Source organism: Mytilus edulis, chromosome 5, assembly GCF_963676685.1.
Source record: "Mytilus edulis chromosome 5, xbMytEdul2.2, whole genome shotgun sequence".
Lineage (NCBI taxonomy): Eukaryota > Metazoa > Mollusca > Bivalvia > Mytilida > Mytilidae > Mytilus > Mytilus edulis.
The window spans coordinates 86,523,198-86,543,575 of NC_092348.1; the positions used below are offsets into that span (position 1 = coordinate 86,523,198).

A 20,378-nucleotide genomic window follows, 5' to 3' on the forward strand; every position below is an offset into this window, starting at 1 on the left:
CAAAAATCACTCGTGTAAAACTGCTCAAACGGGGAAACCGACAGTATAATCTGTATAAAAAAATGTTTGTATTTTTTTCATTTATTGTTGTCAATATTAAAGTTTTCATGCGACTGTCATGTGAGAGGTGTATAGCTAGCTATAAAGCCAGGTTTAATCCACCATTTTCTACATAAGGAAATGGCTGTGCAAATTCAGGAATATGAGGGTTTTTTCCATTCGTTTGATGTGTTTGATCTTTTGGTTTTGCTATTTGATAAGAGAATTTCCATTTTGAATTATCATTAGAATTCGTTGTATTGGTGTATTTACTTTTTCTAACAAGAAGTGAGCCATTCCAGTTCTTTTCTTATCTCATAGAAATGCAGAAGTGTTCGTGTTGAGTGGAGCAGGCTTGGGGAAGAGAGATTATACATACAGGTATCACAGATCTAATTTATTCGTTCATAGTGTGTTCATTTACGTTTTTTGATTGAGTTAAGCCTTCCAATTGATATTTTATCGTGTTGTTTTCTATGTTGTGATGTTATGCTATTGTTTCAGAAAAAGGGAAAAGGTTTGGTACCATTAAAACGTTTAATCCCGCTGCAAATTATTGCACCTGAATCTGATGTACAGTAGTTGTCGTTTGTTTATGTAATTATACGTGTTTCTCGTTTCTCGTTTTATATATAGATTAGACCGTTGGTTTTCCCGTTTGAATAGTTTTACACTATTAATTTCGGGCCCTTTATAGCTTTTTGTTTGGTGTGAGCGAAGGCTCTGTGTTGAAGGCCGTATATTGGCTTATAATGGTTTACTTTTATAAATTGTTATTTGGATGGAGAGTTGTCTCATTGGCACTCACACCACATCTTCCTATATCTATGTACAATAATCTTGCCTGGTAGCAGATGCAATACAAACTACCCTCAAGTTGATGGGTCGATTTTATCTATCAAAGTGGATATTTATTCTGGCTAAGGACTTTTTTACTAGAGATCCTTGTTTATTAAATGGTCTTCTTAGAGGGTATGTAGGTGAACATGTCAATTTTACCTGTACATTCGCTTATATATACTTATTTCCTTTTCATCCCTTTTGCATTCAATTACTTTTTTTTTATCAGAGTATCCATTTTGAAGTGATAAACAACACAATTCAAATTATACAAATTTTATTTCATAGTATTAACCAATTTTATATAAATTGAAACAATCTCATTCATAAATTCTAAATAGTCTAACTGAGAATTGACTGATATAACTAAATCTCAGAAAATGAGTATTCTAGAATAAAGTAGACGTTCAAATGAACCTGCTTTACTTAATATCTATAGAAAAGTAAAACCTAAAATGTTTAGTATTTTAATTTCAGACAGTTCATGCTTTCAGTTAATTTCAATTAATCAACCAGTATTTTTAGAAATCACAATTTCCTAGTTTTATATCATTATGGATGTTGCAAGATATGTAGTTTTTTTTCTCCTTTATTGACAGTCCTGGCTATGTCAAATAGTGGTGAAGGTTAATATGGAAAATATTCTTACTGATATTCAAAACACAAAGGTATTTAGGTACAAAGTTTGAAACGAGGATTCTTTAGAAAAATCTGAGATACTTTTTAAACAAAGCATCCTTAATAAGATTGAGATTAATAATAGTTCAAATTTATTGAAAGGTAAGTTTCCTGAAACAAAGCAATCACAACTTTTTTTTTTAAATAAACTGAAAACTTTTTTTAAATAAATAACATTTGCCTTTAGATTCAAATGTGCAAAATGCATAGATATAATTTAAGGCAACAATAGGTTATTGTCAGATTTGTAATGTCATCATTAATCATCAATAGCACAAAAGATTATATCTACAATACCTAATTGTAAACCTGGTTTGTACAATACAACTCTATTTCAACTTATTCCAATTGATTACAAAAATACTAAAATTAGAACAAGTAAACACAACAAAAAATATCTGTAATTAGATGAAACTGCTTAAAAATAACACAAATACATGTATCATTAAATGCCATCAACAGTGCTTCTTGAATTCATTTAGTTATAAGGTTAGCGGGTGTTCATAGTGTGTGAAAAAAAGATGTCAAAAGTAAATGTATTTTAACTATTCTAATATTCATTGTCATTGATTGACAGTAAAGAATTGGTAAAATAATTAAATCTAAAAGTAAGATTCTAGCCGTCTATTTCTTTGTCAGACAATGCCAAAATGATTTATTATACAACATCTTCTTTTGTTTAAGGAATATGAAATACAATCCAAATCATAAAATTCATATAAAATCCTAAATTCTGACCATAAAATTGTTCATTATAAAAAAATGTATCCCTTGTATTCAGGTTCAAACCATATGCAGTACTTTCACTCCTTGAGTATAATTGTGAAAGAGTATATTAACATTGAATGAAGTAAACAAAAACAAAATTAAAGAAAGCAAAAATACTCTCTGTCATGTATCAATAAATTGCTTCTAAATAAATATTCATGAATCTGGGTATCTGCTAGACTTCTTGAATACACTTTAATATCAAAAGTTATGAGAAATTCAATTTCCCATCTTCTAATTGATTAGCAAAGAAAATTTAAATGTGAAAATCTTGATCACAAGTTTATGTTTAAGATTTTTTGTAACAACAAACACATTTTCATAGATGTTCTGAGTTTTAACATGTATGTAATTCTCACTTTTTTTTTTTAAAAGAAATCATGCAAAGACCCTATTTATGTTGGAAACTCCAAAAATCAATAATATTTACAAATATTCTACCTAATGTAATCATTTTCAAAACCTCACTTTCTCTTTAAAATATTGCTCAAATAAGATTTTTCCCTCTCAAATAGTACCAAAAACATTATAGCATTCAGAAAGGTAAAAAGGTGGCACAAAACAAATGCCGACCTGTTCATCAAGTATATGACGCAAGTTGCACAAGAACATGAGTTGTTAGAAGTGATCAGTTAAAAACAAAAACAGGTAAGGGATATAGTCAATCAAGTGTATTACAAACACATTTAAGTCAAAATTCTGGTTACTCGAACAGAGTGTTTGGACCAAAAAGTAATGAGTATACATATCTACTACTTTATAAATCTAATTTTTGCTTGATTCAAATTTGTTTCTCTGGTCCAAAGTGATTCAATATTACGAGAGTTGACTATATAGTACAATGATTGTCTACTCCCAAGTGATTCAACATTACCAGAGTCGACTATATATATTAAAACGACATCTAACCTACACTTTATACATAACTGACCTAGTGGAATTGATTCTCAATAAGGGTAACTTGAAATAAACACAATTATCATATAACAAGAAACAGGGTGGGCAAACTTTTTATAAACTATATATGAGATATTTAGTCTTTCTTTTGAATATTATTTCCCTCAAAATAAAGGATATTTCAAATCATGTCAGGTAATATTTCATTAAAACATGTAGAGATACAGGATAAAGGGTCTATTAATAAACAAATCTCAATCGGAAAACTGTATTATGCGTTAAGTAAATTCATAAAAAGTAACACATGAAAAAGACACAAATACATTAATTTCAAAATTCAAATATATATATATATATGTAAGACTGATAGAACAAGTAGAGCTTAGAGATTCAAAAAATTATTTCAGAAGTTTGTGTCTTCACAATAATTACAAATACATAATAATAAATATAAAATGATTACAGTAAATCTGTACATATATTACATAGTATACAAATATACAAAAATATTACATGAAAAGTATAAAAATGTATATGATAACAAATTAATCAATAAAATGTAGTACAAATGTAATTCATTAAATTATGAACATAAAACATTTTCATACATATAGTGCAGTTTTTTTTTTTTAAATATTTAAGGATAAAAAAATTCATTGACAATATGTTAAACATCACAGATTTTAGAACCATTGCATCACAATAGTATGCCCTTAATTTTTGTTATTTCTTCCATCTTTTTTTGGAAAAATACTTCATTGATTTTAATAAATTTCTTAGGAGAAACATGGAGCTTCTGTTTTCAACAGTTTGTGTATCAAATGCATTTATATCTTAAATAAGAACAAAGACCTATATATATTTTCCCACTTTTTGTATTAATGCGAGTTTTAATTTCTAGTGGACAAACATCCATTATCATGATAATAGATACCTTTCATAATTGTTGTAATTTAGAGTTATGTCCCTTGGTAACTATTTTAGAGAGTAATGTGTAAACATTTTTTCATAAATCTTGTTTTATAGACTGGTAGACTAACAAATATTGTTATCATTTGTTTAATATGAAAATAAGAAGATGTGGTTTAATTGTCAATGAGACAACTCTCTACCATAGACCAAATGACTTAGAAGTTTGGTTTAATTCATTCAAATCTTCCATCAGCTTGAACTTATGATGTGCTAATTTGGTTAGTCAAATAATAAACATCTGTCAGTTTGTATTTTAACATGGCAGCCAATTAAAAACTCCTATTTTAAAGAAATGGAAACTGCTGCAGCAAGTGCAAATGGGCATTACTTTACATAGTGAGAAAAAAAAAAACTTATTTTATGGTATTTATGAAGTCTGAAAGAAAAAGTCAAATTTTACCAAAGGTGTTTTACAAATATCTTTCATAAATTTTGGGCTTTATTGATTATGTTGTCAAAAATAGTACTGGTTCTTTAAAGATTAATCAATAATCAAAGGGAGATAACTGCAAAAATAATATATGGCACAAACTTGATGAATATATACATGTGTAAATATACTTCAATGTTATTATTTACAAGAAAATTTAATTGCTTTTTAACATTGGGTAATTATCACACTTGGGTTTTTTTTCATTTTACATAGAATGTTTAATGAAGTATGTCTCCATCAAAATTTCATCTTTGTAAGCACTTATTGATACTGAAGCTAATGATGAGTCCAATCATAAATGTAACCATGGAAACTTGGTAAGTTGATGGCGCCTTCCCTGCTCCAACAGATGGACAGTTCTGTCCTTGACATTCCGTAGTTTCTATAATGTAAATTTAAAAACAAGTTCAAAGCTGTATCAAAATAATTTTAATATCAAATAAATAAATGTGACACATCAAAATTTGCAAGATGTGTGCTCCTCTTTATACAAAGTTAATTCAAATTAAATGAATAGATCAATAGAGATACAATTTGTCGTCATGATGGGTTAGTTATAAGTTTCTTGCACAAAAAAATATGAAGACTTACTAACGATTGTAAAAAAAAGACAGATTTCAAACAGCCTTTGTAAACACAACATACATTGTAGATAACTTAGTCATATTACTCTTACCCTGTATGTAAATGGTGACAACAACAACAACTCATTGACAAACATCACCAAAACAAATTGACTTTATTTAAGGATGAAAGAAATCACAAGTCCTCATTAAAGAAACATTTTTCTCCATATTTTGTTGTATAACTGACAACTTGATGTTTACAATTTCAAGTTATAAATAATTCATAAGAGCTGATGATGAAAATAAATAGAGGTAGTTTAGATGCAAATAATGCCAAATATACAATATTTCCATCAAAGACAACTGAAACATTAAAGTGAGGTCAAGATCAAGAAAATTCTTGCAGACAGACATAATGAACTTAATAATCAAAGTTGAATACACAGAATACAGCTATCCTATGACTTGAAGTTTCTGAATAAAAAAGTAATCACTTATCAATGAGCAGCTAAAATAAGGTCATGGTCAGATGATATCATAATATATCAGATGGACATATACACCTTATGGTCAGATGATATCATACTATATCTGACGGACATATACACCTTATAAGCAGATTGCATGTACCAAATATAGCTAACTAACAACTTACAACATATAGAAGTATCATAAATAAACTGAATTAGAGCTATTTTCAAATGATTTAGACAGTTCATGCATTTTTATCTTACTGTTGTATTGTCACACTAATGTCCAGGGTTAGAGAAGGATTGGGTGCTCAAAATCATGATTAATTCAGCCACATTCTTTTTCTGCTTATCCCAAGACAGGAGTTTGTAATTCAGTGGTTTTCCTTCTTGTTTTTGATGTATTGTTTTGTCATACTTTAGGGTGTTTTTATCATGTTAGGGCCTTAAAATGTAGCTATCAACATAGGAAGATATCATTGCATAAGGACATTTCTAAATTAACATATATAAATTTCTTTACTCTCCAAAATTCAACGCAAGGATAATTTGATAAACATTGCCTTAATAGAATACTGTCCTCTACACTATTTTCATATTTAATATTATGCATAACAAATATCTATGATGCACACAGCACACACACTCAATATTTCCTAGGCAATGACCTAGAGCAGAACTATGACAACATGACAGCTTATGATACATAAATATACATACCATAAAGTTGGAATTTAGCTTGATTTTCTCCGTGTTCATTTTTCCCTGTACAATAATAATCTCCATAATCATTTCCTTGTACATTTTTTATTTCAAGAGTGTACCATTTTTCATCAGCTTTCAATCTCTGATCATCTTGTTGTTCTAATTTGTATTTGTCATTATCCTGAATTTGTTCTTTTTCTTGTGTTGCTTTGTTTTCTTTATACCATATAACTTCTGATCTAGGATTAGCTGAGTAAAACAAAATACACATACATTAATCATAATTACATATTATCCTTCAAATACCTGATCACAGTATGTAGAAATTCAATTAAAAATCAACCAGATGCTCTACAGGGCACAGCTTGATACGACCGTAGAGGTTGAACCCTGAACAGTTGAGGCTAGTATGTACACAAAATTCAAGCTTGATACAGCTCAGAATTTGGATTGTGATTAAATAGTTGACACAGAATGAATGTGGTCTAAGAAATCAAAAAATTTAAGTTGGACAATTACCTATTATGGTCAAATATCCAAAAACCCCGATCTAAACCAACTTGAAAACTGGGCCCATAATAAAAAATCTAAGAACATGTTTAGATTCAGCATATCAAGGAACCCCAAGAATTCATTTTTTGTTCAAATCAAACTAAGTTTAATTTTGGACCCTTTGGACCTTAATGTATACCCATTTGAAAACGGGACCAAAAATTAAGAATCTAAATCCATAGTTAGATTCAGCATATTAAAGAACCATGATAATTCAATTTTGACAAAAATCAAACAAAGTTTGACCCTTTTTGCCCCTAATTCCTAAACTTTTGGGACCAAAACTCCCAAAATCAATCCCAACCTTCCTTTTGTGGTCATAATCCTTTTGTTGAAATTTCATAGATTTCTATTTATTTATACTAAAGTTATTGTGCGAAAATCAAGAAAAATGCTTATTTGTGCCCCTTTTTGGCCCCTACATGTAATACCTAAACTGTTGGGACCCACAAAGTCAATCCCAACCTTCCTTTAATGGTTGTAATTAAATTGTCGCTGTGGAATAAAAAACAATTGTTCAGAAAACAAGGTCTTTCGTCATCAATTTTATAAATTATTGATGAGAAGTTACTTTCGGTTTACTTTTGGTGTCCAAGCATAGGTTTCTTCATACTGATTCAATAAATTAATGTTTCTTTATATTTTTGACTGAAATAAGGGAGATAATTGTCAACTTCGGGTTTCTGGTCTCTCAAAAGAAAACTTAAAATAAATAATTTTCCCTACTATTAAGATTAGTCAAATGAAGAGTTACAGTAGATTAACTTCTAAAAGCTTACCTGCTACTAAGCACTCCAACTTTGCATGAAACCTCCGATTTTGTGCTTGACCTACGGTATCCTGAACAGCCGTACAGTAGGGAGCAAACCTGACTTCAAGCTGTACTGTATAAGATGCTGGTGGTTTGACATTGTTATCAGCAATACAAATAAACTGTCCACGATCTGTGGCATTGATTTGGTAAACCTTGTAAACACCACCCTGTAATACATTTATAATGTTAGTTTGATGCATTCATTAACAGTTTCTAGATTGGTCATCTATTTTCATTCGTTTCTTACAAAAATTTATTTGCAATGTTGTACACATTGGTATATCCTGTGTTGCAGAATACTCATTATCATACCGTTTTGTGCAAAGTTTTTACAAGGCCAAGTTATTCATTTTAAATCCTCCCCCCTAAATAAATCATTTAGTCACCCATTGGGGCTTTCGCTTATAATTTATCAGTGGGAATTAAAATTAAATATGTATAAAGCATTGTTTTTTGTAGCTAATTCAACTTTAATTTTGGACAAAGGAAGATAAGTCCATTTCTATAAGATGACTTTAACAATGACATCATTCATATTTTCAGAACAGATTGCAAAAGTTATGTTATTCTCTTGACAAGTATAACATTATTTTATGACTAGAACATCTGAGCATATATTAAATTGATAAATTTCTGGAAAAGTTCAGATAGGATATATAGAGTTTTATGATCCATGCATTAAATTTTGTCTATCAAAAAGGTAGTGATAAGCCTTCAGAGTTGGAAGATTTAACATCAAGTCAATATCATACAGTTTTGATTGCATTTCATGCAATCTTTACCTACAAAATGATGCTACCAAAATTCATACTTGATTTGCGTTTTGTGGTAATAAGCATTGTGTATAAGTTTCACAATACATTGTATTTGGTTGAGGCAAACTAAAGAAACTAAAGTTAGAGAACAGAAACAAAAATTGAGCAATTTCTCCTTTTGAAAAGGGGCATAACTTTTGAACTGTAAAAGTGACACCACTAATATTCAAACTCTATCTTTATTTGTGGTAACGCATTGTGTACAAGTTTCATAACATTTGGGTGAAGCAAGTTACATTTGGAGAACAGAAATGAAAATTCAGCATTTTTTCCATTTGTAAAGGGGCATAACTCTAGAATAGTTAACGTGACGCCACCAAAATTCAAACTTGATCTGTGCTTTGTAGTAATGAGCATTGTGTATAAGTTTCATATAATACAAGAGTAAGAGAACAGAAACAAAAAAAATCCAGCAATTTTCCATTTGTAAAGGGACATAACTCTAGAATGGTAAAGGTGATGCCCAAAAATTCAAACTTGACCTGTGTTATGTGGTAATGAACATTGTGTATAAGTTTCATAACATTTGGTTGAGGCAAACAGAAACTAATTTTGGGAGGTATGAATGGACAGATGGACATACAAATGGATAAAAGTAAAAGCAGTTGGCTTGAGAAGCAATCATGTTTATTTTGCCTTACCCTTTGCTGGAATCCACCATTAGGGAGGGGGAATCCATCTCCTCTTTTCCATGTAATATTCGGTGCAGGATTACCATTAGCTTCACATGTCAGCGTGATATTTTGATTTTCCTGTACAGTTATACTGGCAGCACTGTCAGCTTTTATAGTAGGAGCAACTGGAAAATATATTCAACATTCTCCATAGACAATTTTCTATTATTTTTCTATTATAAAAACATTGAATTTACTTCAATTGGACTCTATTATACAGTTGTCTCATTGCCAATCATACCTGCACCAAATCTTCATACATTACCGGTACATGTATAACATAACTGACAAAAAAATTACAATTGATTTGTCTACAAAGTGTATGTGTGTATGTCATAATGTATCACTACATGTGTTAAATTATGTCAAACAATGTCATGATAAACCTTGAACACTTGTAATAGCTTACTTTGCACAGTTAAAACACCCAACTTTTGTGGCCACTCTTTGTAATTCTGATTTGGTAGATAGATCTGACATGTATAATTCCCTGCATCAGTCTCTGTTAATGATCGGACAATCAGTTGGTACATTAAACGATTGGTATTTCCGTATTTCACCACATCATATTTCCTTCTTCCTTCAACAAAATCGTTAATACGAACAGTTTCATCTGAGGAAATGTGTAAAGGGTCACCAGTTGGTGTGGTCTTTTTAATCCATTGTAACTGTTAAAACATAAAGCAATACTTTTAAAACATAAGGTAAAATCAATTAAAATGCATTTTAATGTCAATATCAAAATTATTCAGTAGTTTTAAATTAAATGATCAATCTCTCCAACAATTATATTTAGGCCCTTATAATAGGCTGATCGCATGTGTCTGTTAAGGATGTTTGCTACTCTGTTAAAAAATAACAAGCTTTTTAAAAGACTATTATGAATTGATAGTATATTAATAAAGAAACTCAAAAAGTAGAAAAAAATGGAGGGTCCGTGTGCTCATTTTCGAGATATAAGCCATTGAAAATTTGGCAGGAAATAATTCTCTCTAGATTTTTCATATATTAAAATTGGCACCTTATTTGTTTCAAAAACTATGAAAAAATAACAAGAATTTTATAAAATTTTGAAATATGGCTTTTTAAACTTTATGTAATAAAATTATGAAAAGAAAAGTAGGGGTTAGTGGGCAAATTGTTTTAATGACAATACATGGATAAAACCAGAGGATTCCGAAAATCTGGCAAAAAAAATCAGAAAATGAAGGAGCAAACATCCTTAAAGCAGGTTGTTTGAATACTCAGGTGTCAGATTAGGCTGATTACAATGTATGCTTGTCAAGAGCCTAGCTGTTGTTCAGTGGTTGGTTCATGTCATGATATTTCTGTTCTTCATCAATTGTTTCTTTATAAATTCGGCTAAAGTTAGCTTTCTCAATTCAATAGTTTCATATTTCTAATAGTGGGGCCTTTTACATTCATTCATACAGTATGTATTTTTCTCATTGTTAAAGGCTGTCTCGTTTAAATTTGCAATCATACCACATCTCCTCATTTTTATATTAAATAAGGAAATGTGGTTACATTTTGTTTGATTTTGCCATGTGATTATGGACTTTCCCAATTGATCTTCCTCTAAGTTCAGTATTTTTGTGATTTTACTTTTTACATAAAATGATTGCAAATAAGATAATTAGTATTCATGAATGACCAAAGGACAAAGACGATTACAGGTCAATGTCTTGAACATTGAGATAAATACAACCTGTATAGTAAAGAACTAAAAATTACATGTATTGCAATACCAAACCTACCTTCAGATGATCAGACTATGTCCTTCCTTTATATTTTTGTCATTTCAAACAAGCACTACAAACATGACAAAAGGACAGACAGTTTTCACTGTTGTTGTAACCTTGTAAAAGCTTCGTTTTTTTAGTTATTTGTCTACCAACTGACCAAAACAAAGATCAGCATCTAAACAGAAACCCCATTTTTATTTTGTGATAAGTTTTGTCCTCTTGCTAGGAGATTATATATATATATTTGTACCTGTGCAGGAGACTGTAAATTTATGACAGAACAATTCAGGTATGCTGTTTGACCTTGTTTTTTAACCTCTGGTAAAATATCATCTACTATTTCTGGTCTTGCAGCAAAAACTGAAAAATATAAATCAATGGTATGATCAAATTAAGTACTGTACATTACCTGTCATCATGTATAAAAAAAAAAAGACGATGTGGTATGATTGCCAATGAGACAACTGTCCACAAGAGACCAAAATGACACAGACATTAACAACTATAGGTCACCGTACGGCCTTCAACAATGAGCAAAGCCCATACCGCATAGTCAGCTATAAAAGCCCTGATAAGACAATGTAAAACAATTCAAACGAGAAAACTAACGGCCTTATTTATATAAAAAAATAAATGAAAAACAAATATGTAACACATAAACAAACGACAACCACTGAATTACAGGCTCCTGACTTGGGACAGGCACATACTTAAATAATGCGGAGGGGTTAAACATGTTATGGCATGTATATTTTTAATGCACAGGCAGTACTTTGAGTTCTTAAAATTTCTCTACCCTCAAGGGTAGTTAATAATATGCATGAAACATTATGTAACGTATATGCTACAAAAACTACAATGACCAACAGAAGAGGAGAGAAGAAAGACCGCTTGACTACATGTAAACCTCTTTTACAAAGTTTCAAATGAGGGTAAAGATTGATGCTGGCGACCAAATTGATTCCACCAGACAGATTTATATCAAGACATATTGAAATGTCCACTCTTTTCAAATACCATCTTGCAAGACCTGCAACAGGAAAAGTCCTTCTAATCAATGACCATAAAAGATTGTATAGCCAGTCGAGGTCGTTAAAAACTTCCATCATCTGCCTTAGGTAAATGCTGCAGAAAGTCCCGTCTCATTTTTGAGACTACTACATACACAATAAATTTCAAGTCCCATGTTTTTATTTGCACAATGTACATGCATATATGGTGAGTACAGCACACATTTTTCATTTCTGTATAAATCATTTTGAACTTGTGAAGTATGCAGTAGCAAGCACACACCAAACAATGACAAGATAGTCAACCTAAGTGATGGTGGTCACTTAGTGGTAAAAGTAGAAACATAAAAACAATATCCAACATTAATTTAACACTTACTAAATCCCCCCCTCTTTTATCTAAATTATACATGAAATATTTGCAACTGGACATGCAGACCTTTTATTTTCTTTTCAAGGTTTGAATTATCTCCCCTTATTGTTCTAAAGAAAATAATTATACAACTGTTTTTGTTTTACAAAACCTGAAATTCATTAGTTTTGTGAGACCAACCCATGCAGGAAACATTTTTTTCTGGTTTTCTTAATAGGCACTGGCTACGGTTACATGGAAATGTAACAATAATAAAAATATTATTGTTACATTGGAGACTAAATGCCGGAATGCATGGTTGGGTAAGGACCTGTTTAATTACGAATGTAACAATAATTATTGAGGCTACGGTTACATTGCGTTATTGTTACATGAAAAAAAGCAATGTACGATGGGACTAGTAATATGTACTAAATAATAAAAGTTGAGGACATTTATTACATACATTTATAACATACAATTTATTTACTGTAATTTTTTATTTACAATGACAATTGCTACAAATCCAGCAAGTTGTTTTTTAAGTCCGACACATTTTTGATGAACGAAATTACGTCCTCCACGGATACGTGTACATACATAATTTCTTAGTATTTAAGTTACAGTTAGCAAACTTTGCTTTTGATTATCAATTTGCGTCAAGTTATAAAGCTGTATGAAATGGATGTCTTGATATTGTTTCAGTTTCGTTTAAAACGCATCCCAAGTTTTATTTTTTTCACCATAAAAAAAATTGGTCCAAAGTATAATGACAGTAATAAGAGTAGGTGTGCAGTTAAATACTTTAAAAAAGTGAAACCATTGAACTATATTTTTCGCCTTTGACAGTCACACTCCTAATCTTGAGTAGTATCTTTAAGAACGTCAAAACCATTAATACGTACATGACCAACGTAGTAAAACTATTCAAGTTGTACACCATTTGTTGAATAATAATATTTTATTATTTATCAGTATTAAATTACAAGTATTGTTTAGTACATATGAAAGAATGAAGCAATACAACTATAGAAGATTTTAAAGTTTAATCAATCTAGCTAGCGTACATTGCTGTTTTTCATGTAACAATAACGTAATGTAACCGTAGCCTCAGTAATTATTGTTACATTTGTAATTAATCGGTTCCTCACCCAACTTTGCATTCCGGCAATTAGTCTCCAAGGTAACAATAATATTTTTATTATTGTTACATTTCCATGTAACCGTAGCCAGTGCCTTCTTAATATTTCCTATTCCACATTCAACCTTTTATCCTGATTATTCGATAAATAAACATCGGTTTTCTCATGAAACTGAATATAACCAAACAAAGAAAAAAAGACGGACAAAGTAACTGATAATAGACAGTTAATTAGAATCTATTTGAAGAACAAATTGTGTACTGGAGATGAATCCCCCCCCCCCCCAAAAATGAGAAAATATGCCTTTAATTACTTAATACATCCATATAAATCATTATTTATAATGGCATATTAATTCGTGACTATAGTTGTTACATAATAGGGGACTAATTACATGAATATTTTATTGGTCCAAGCAGAAACATATATATCTTATATACATATACTGATCACAGATTTAGGTTATAAACCATATGGATAGGACTTTTGGGTGAGAGAGCTCTTCTGTTTTGTTCTTAATTTGACACTTTTGGTATCGTCACGCTGTTTCAGGAATTTGAAAAATGTATTTGAAAAACTAACCTGAGCAAAATATTGACGAAAGAACGACGGTAGTTAACACATTAATCATTTCTAGTTAACTTTTCGATCACATTAAATTCAGTAAATTTCGATCTCAACTTATTTCCTATTTCGTGCCACAAGTAATATTATTATTTATTATACTATAATGACTATAGAGCAGAAATATCCGGAAGTCACGGTCAAAATAGTATAAGAAACACATTAAATTACGAGTCTGGTGAAGAGGAACCTTGAGGGATCCTGTACTGGAAATCAACTATAAGTAACTATAAGTAAGTAAGTAAACACTCTTTGGTTCAAAATGTCGCTTATTTGGTCACGTGATCTCTACACAGGTAATTATTTTTACAGGTAAACGAATGACCCATTTATGAATCAACTGGTGACATCATTATCAATACAACAATCCTGTTTTCAAATTCACGAAACCAGAATTGTATCACTATATATATATAGCACTATTGCTGCATGCGTAATAAATATAAGCCCTTTAAGGTCTTTCCGTCAGTCAATACGTAAAACATATTTATAAATATAAATAGACCTGTTAATTAGTTTATATTAGTGGGCTTATAACATTGTTTTAAAGAATCCAGTCCAGAAGAAATGATCCCAGAGACGGAATCCGGCACTTATTCTCATATGTGATGACTGTCTTTTGACCCCAAGGATAGATTTCAACATCTTGTGTTGTAATTTATCAATTAGTAGATTTACATTTATGTTATAATCTGATAACCATAGTTCAAAACAGGTTTAAATAGACTAAAAAAACAGGTTTTCAGTGGTACCTCTTGGAAGTTATTAAATCTATCTTTAACAGAAAAAGATGGCCTTTTTTAGCTAACTGTACGGTATCATGACTTTGCTCATTGTTAGAGGCCGTACGGTCAGCTATATCACCTATTCTCAGAATAAGTGTCCACGCTTGTGAAATCCTTGTCGCTGATGCCCGAGGGGAGTATTACAGCATATATCTGTCAATTATTGTGATTTTTATACGAAGATATATATAATTTAATGATTTCAATCAATTTATTTGACTTGCCTACATTAGTTCAGTAAAATTTTAGTGTCGAAAGTACGCTAATTTCACCAAAAATGCATGTCGCCAGGCATAGGGCTATAATGAAACAACTGCCAAATAAAAACCAATCTATAGTTCTGAACAATGTAAAGTGTTTTCTTGTAGCATATTAACGTTACAACAAAGTGAAAAAAACAGTTCTCATTCAAATATATACATTTTTTCAATACACCTTTTTTTCTGATGTCGCCGAAAACTATGTAATCTACGTTGTTAAGCTTAAAATTTATACAATTTTACTACATATAGTATTTAACGAATGTTAACTAGACCAAACTTATTTTAAAAGTATTGCTGTTAAACATATGTACAAACTTTGTCTTGAAATTCATTGAAATATTTTTTTTTACATTTTATGAAACCGAAAACGAGCGTTGCTATAAGCTTGTAAGTTACGTTATAGCGATTACTAACATAAGTATGTGAATTAATGCTTATTGTTTGCCTTAAAAGGTACACCTTATTGTAAAGACCAATTAAATACCCGGTGTTTTAGATTTGAGGCTTTAGAACTTGCTGAAAAATTGAAAATAGATGGTGGTTGTAATTTACGTTTTGTAAATTACGTTACCTGCTATACAATATGACAATAAAACGCGACGTTAGTACGGAAATTTTGACGTTATTCTACCGCCAGTGGTTCTTTGTTTTCATATTTCGTCTGACGTCATATAAGGAAAGCGTCATTTGACCTTCAAGGTTTTTCAAAATATATGAATGTGGAATACTCAGCTTAAATTCAGGTAAGGAGTTTATATTGTCTTTCGTTGTGATTCAAGATTATATATAAAGTTAAATGCATATTTATCAAACCTTTTGTGATGCATTCATTAGAGGCTATAAGCATTTACAGCATGTATTTTCAATTTAAAAACACTAGAAAAATTGGTAATTTACGTGATCAGTAGTGTCCGAATGTTATGACTACAAATAAGGTACAAAGAAGTTAGCATCCCAAAAATTTATAAAAATAGACATAATTGTTCATGAATTTTGCAAACTTATTCCATTGTGTATCCAGATGTGTAAATATATTGCATATTTGCTCCTTTGAATCCCTGATAACGTAGCTTACTTATGGCTACAGAAAGGCTTATAATTTATAACATTTCTTTTGCTGTGTCAAGTCAGACATGTTTTGAAAGCATGTAAACAACAGCAAGGGTGTTTATCGTTATTTTAACGGCTTCATTGCTATTTAATTTCCAAGTATCCTCTCATTTAACGTGTGCAAAATGTTATAACGTAGACTACACAACTTGATAACGTAGATTACGCATTCTTATTAAGAGTATATCAAAGAATTTCTACCATCATTTCAGATAGCTGGCTTTATAATGCTGTAGTTAATTTGTGTTCTGTTGATTTAATCAAATTTTATTTTATTTTCAGAAATGGGAAAATCAAAGGCTGAAATTCAGAAAGCCTATAGAGAGCGAAAAAAACAGAAAGAAGGAGAAGCTTATCTTAAAAAAGAAAGAGAAAGAGTCAAAGGATACTATGTGCCAATAGAAGAAAAGCCACAAAGAAAGGCAAATGAAAGGCGTAAAAAGGTTCGTGAATGGGTTCGACAACATAGGCTAAAGAAAAAGAATCTTACCAAAACAGTAGCTAATAATTTGGAGCAAACCAAAACAGTAGCTAATAACTTGGAGCAATGTTCAGAAATATCATCATCATCAGATGTCACATCTACAGTTAACATTGTGACTGAACAATTGATAGTTAAGTTACCGTCACTGGCTACAAAGAAAAGAACCAGAACTAGAGTAAATCGTGCCAACGCCAAACATAGAAGAACAATAGCAGACCTGACAGACAAAAATGAACTACTCAATAGAAAAATTAGGACCGTATCAAAGCGATATCAGAGATTAATAAACAGGGAAAAGAAAACACAAACTATCATAAGAAATCCTACTACATCATCCTCCTCCAGAAATAGCCCTTCTACATCAACATCAATTGCTCTGACACCTAGAAAAAGAACTATACAAGAAATCAGAGAAGAGGGTCTGACACCACATAAGGTTCCAAAAAAGATCCAGGAAAAACTACTCTTTGCAAATGTTATAACAGAAGAGATAGGGGCTGCTTGGAAATCAAATGGGTTGAAGGGAAAACACGTTTTGAAGAAAATTGTTAACGGAGAAATAATCAAGAAGTACAAGATGAAGAAAATGTTAGGCATCAAATCCGGAATAAGACGTCATCACTTCAAGGCCACAGTGTGTTCCAACAAATTGCTCTCTTTTTCTTTATTGAGGAAGCGTGTAGAATCAAGAGAAATACTTCGTGGAGACGTCGTCACATTCTTAGAAAGAGACGATAATAGCAGAATGATGCCTGGCAAAAACGATAAAAAGAAAACTGAAACCGGTCATATACAAAAAAGAGTTCTTAACGACAGCATGTTATTTTTGCATCTCAAATTCAAAACTGAGTCACCGAAGAAAATTTCACTTGCTACCTTCTGTCGTTTGAGACCAAAGCATATATGCCTGACCAAACATTTAAGTAGAAATAAATGCCTCTGCCAAAAGCACCAAAACATGGCGTTAGCCCTTAAGAACATGAAAACGTCAGGTGCCAACGTAACCATCAATCCCGATGAATTTGTAAGGCAGCTAAAAGACAAGCCACTCCCAGAGATACTCTCAGAAATTCGAAATGAAAATGTCAGGTATGAACAGTGGAAAAAGGTTGAGATGGCAGATGGCAAAAAAAGAACAAAAATTGTTGAGAGAGAGGAAACAAGGGACAGCTTCATTTCAATTGTACATACTCAAGTTCGTGATTTTCAAGAACACGTGTCAAGAGTTCGACTTCAATACCAAGCCTTAAACAATCTGAAAGAAAATTTACCGTGTGAAAATGTAATCGTGCAGATGGACTTTGCCGAAAACTTTTCATGTACTTCAGCCGATGAAGTTCAGAGTGCATATTGGAATTCGAGTGCTGTTACCCTACATCCAGTTGTTGTTTATTTCAAGAACGAACAGAAGGAACTTGAACATAAAAACTATGTCTTCGTTTCCGACGATCTTGGGCACAACATAGGATCTGTTTATACCATCATTCAAAAGCTTTTGTCTGAAATAAAGAATCATGTCAATAATCTGAAGGTTGTTCACTACTGGACAGATAGTCCAAGTTCACAATATCGTAACAAGACGGCCTTCTACATTGTGTCTGATCATAAAAATATATTTGGTGTCAATGCCATTTGGAACTATTTTGAAACCGGGCACGGAAAAGGGCCATGCGATGGCATTGGGGGAACATCAAAACGTACCGCAGACCTCGCCGTCAGACAAGGAAAAATAACAGTACAGGATGCACCTGAGTACTTTGAAAGAGTGCAAAAGCACCACACGAGTGCTAAATACATTTATTACAATTCAACAGAATGCACAGATAGCAGGTTAGAGATTTCAGAGTTCAACAAACACATAATTCCATTGAAGGGAACAATGCAGGTCCACTGTGTGGTTGGTGTATCTAAAGGTATAGTCAAGACGACCGTGACTTCCTGTTACTGTGAGGAATGTTTGATAGGTAATTTCCATGATTACTCAGAGTCAAACATATTGAAAGGAGAGAATGCTGGTCGTGTTGTAGTACCAGAAAAAGAGGCCAATATAAATCAAAATGAGCATGTTGAAACAGCTGAAGTCGAAGCTGACAGGATTGAGATACTCATCGCCGTCGACCAATTTGTTGCGGCAATATATGATAATGCATGGCACGTTGGAAAAATAACAGACATCGATGAAACTGATAAAGAATGTCAAGTTAATTTTTTGCGGCCAAGTCAAGGAAGGAATACTGGAAATCCTTTGTATAAATGGCCAAATCCAGAAGACAAAATATGGTTACAGGTCACAGACATATTGTGTAACATTAGAGAGCCCAATAAAGTTGGACGGAGTGGTCGAAGCTTTGAAATTGATCCTCAGGACTATAGAAATGCCTGTAGTTTGTTACAGTTAAGATCTAATACTTAAACAGATGCTTAAAAACTGAAAATCAAGAAAGAACGTTCTTTTTTTATAAAGTGTAATTTACGTTATATTTGTAAAACATTTACAGTTTAATGATAAAACACCCAAAATGTTGTTACAATATTTCTTTTTTCATACATTTTGAAAGAATTCAGGAAGAAGGATGAAACAATCCTGATTATGAGAGAATTTTTCTTTGTAAGATACGTTACAGTTTTGTGTAATTTACGTTATTGTTTCATTGTTGGCAATCCAAGTTTGTTATGAAAACATTTTAAAAAGATGTGTAGTAATTATTTTTTCATCAGATGAGAGGCAATACACAACATGTAGAGTGTTTGCATACACTGAGCATGTTTTTTAATACTGAAAATGTAAGCTGTCATATTATTGTCATGTTTTATACCAAATTTTTATCAGTTTATATTTCGATCCAATGTTTTTTTTTAATAGGAATTTTGAGGAGAAACTTTTACAGTTATTTGACTGTATTATTATCAGTTTATTTAGCCATTGAAAACTATTCAAATTTACAAAATATGTTTGAACTATTCATTTGAATCTATGCATAAGTACCTGAAACGTAGATTACAGCATACTCTATACCCATATTTTGGCATTGTATTTTCTTTTTTATTTCTATTGGTTGAGATCTGCCGTTTTGCATTTTGATTTGTTGTATGCTTATGTTTGAAATAAAATATAAATATTGATGTTTGTTACAACTTTTTGAATTAGAAATTATTTTCCAACCGTGGACACTTATTCACCATCTTTGATCAACTGTTCAGTACAAATGAAGATCCCAGCTTAAATACTGTTTCATGTACATGATGTAACAGGTAAACAACATTTGGTCTTTTCCTATTGGTGATGTGTTTCAGTTATCTAGGTTAATATAGCCCACTTATCAAAAGTACAAACGCTTGTGCATGAACACCCTAATTATGCTGTCTACCCTACATGAGTATTGTGTTAACGAAATGCAAATTAAATGCAAATTATAAGTCAGGTATTTTTATAAGTTTTTAGTCCGATATTACTTTTTTTATTTTTACAGCATATTTGCCTTTGTTCAAAAAGGATCTTCATTAAACCAACTTACTTTGGAGACATTATATTTTACATGTTTCACATGCATAAAACCTCTATTGTAAGCTTTACCACAGAAGGACAGCAAATTACTTCCATATACATTTGGTGTTGGAAGAATGATAAAAATGTTAAATA

The 20,378-nt window shown here is 31.3% G+C and overlaps 2 protein-coding genes across 2 annotated transcripts; one reads left to right on the top strand and one right to left on the bottom strand.

Moving 5' to 3' along the window:
• Window positions 1-1,139: 1,139 nt before the first annotated feature.
• On the bottom strand, window positions 1,140-14,442 carry LOC139524692 (lachesin-like). Its single transcript, XM_071319694.1, has 8 exons — window positions 14,336-14,442; window positions 14,055-14,174; window positions 11,219-11,328; window positions 9,633-9,891; window positions 9,191-9,348; window positions 7,700-7,901; window positions 6,384-6,617; window positions 1,140-5,009 (listed from the first exon to the last, which is right to left on the bottom strand). The coding sequence occupies exons 2-8, from the start codon at window positions 14,101-14,103 to the stop codon at window positions 4,873-4,875; spliced, it is 1,149 nt and encodes a 382-aa protein (XP_071175795.1). The 5' UTR covers window positions 14,104-14,174; window positions 14,336-14,442; the 3' UTR covers window positions 1,140-4,872.
• A 1,345-nt stretch (window positions 14,443-15,787) lies between these two features.
• On the top strand, window positions 15,788-19,861 carry LOC139524687 (uncharacterized). Its single transcript, XM_071319687.1, has 2 exons — window positions 15,788-15,887; window positions 16,537-19,861. The coding sequence occupies exon 2, from the start codon at window positions 16,539-16,541 to the stop codon at window positions 19,149-19,151; it is 2,613 nt and encodes an 870-aa protein (XP_071175788.1). The 5' UTR covers window positions 15,788-15,887; window positions 16,537-16,538; the 3' UTR covers window positions 19,152-19,861.
• The last annotated feature ends 517 nt before the right edge of the window (window positions 19,862-20,378 follow it).

Bases quoted from the DNA above. Each gene is read 5' to 3' on its own strand.
- LOC139524692 (XM_071319694.1), bottom strand. From the start codon at position 14,103: ATGATTAATGTGTTAACTACCGTCGTTCTTTCGTCAATATTTTGCTCA. The intron at 9,892-11,218 runs GTACAAATATAT...ATGTTTTAACAG, and splicing joins ATTTACAGTCTCCTGCACAG to TTACAATGGATTAAAAAGAC. The intron at 7,902-9,190 runs GTAAGGCAAAAT...AATGTATTACAG, and splicing joins ATGGTGGATTCCAGCAAAGG to GGTGGTGTTTACAAGGTTTA.
- LOC139524687 (XM_071319687.1), top strand. From the start codon at position 16,539: ATGGGAAAATCAAAGGCTGAAATTCAGAAAGCCTATAGAGAGCGAAAA.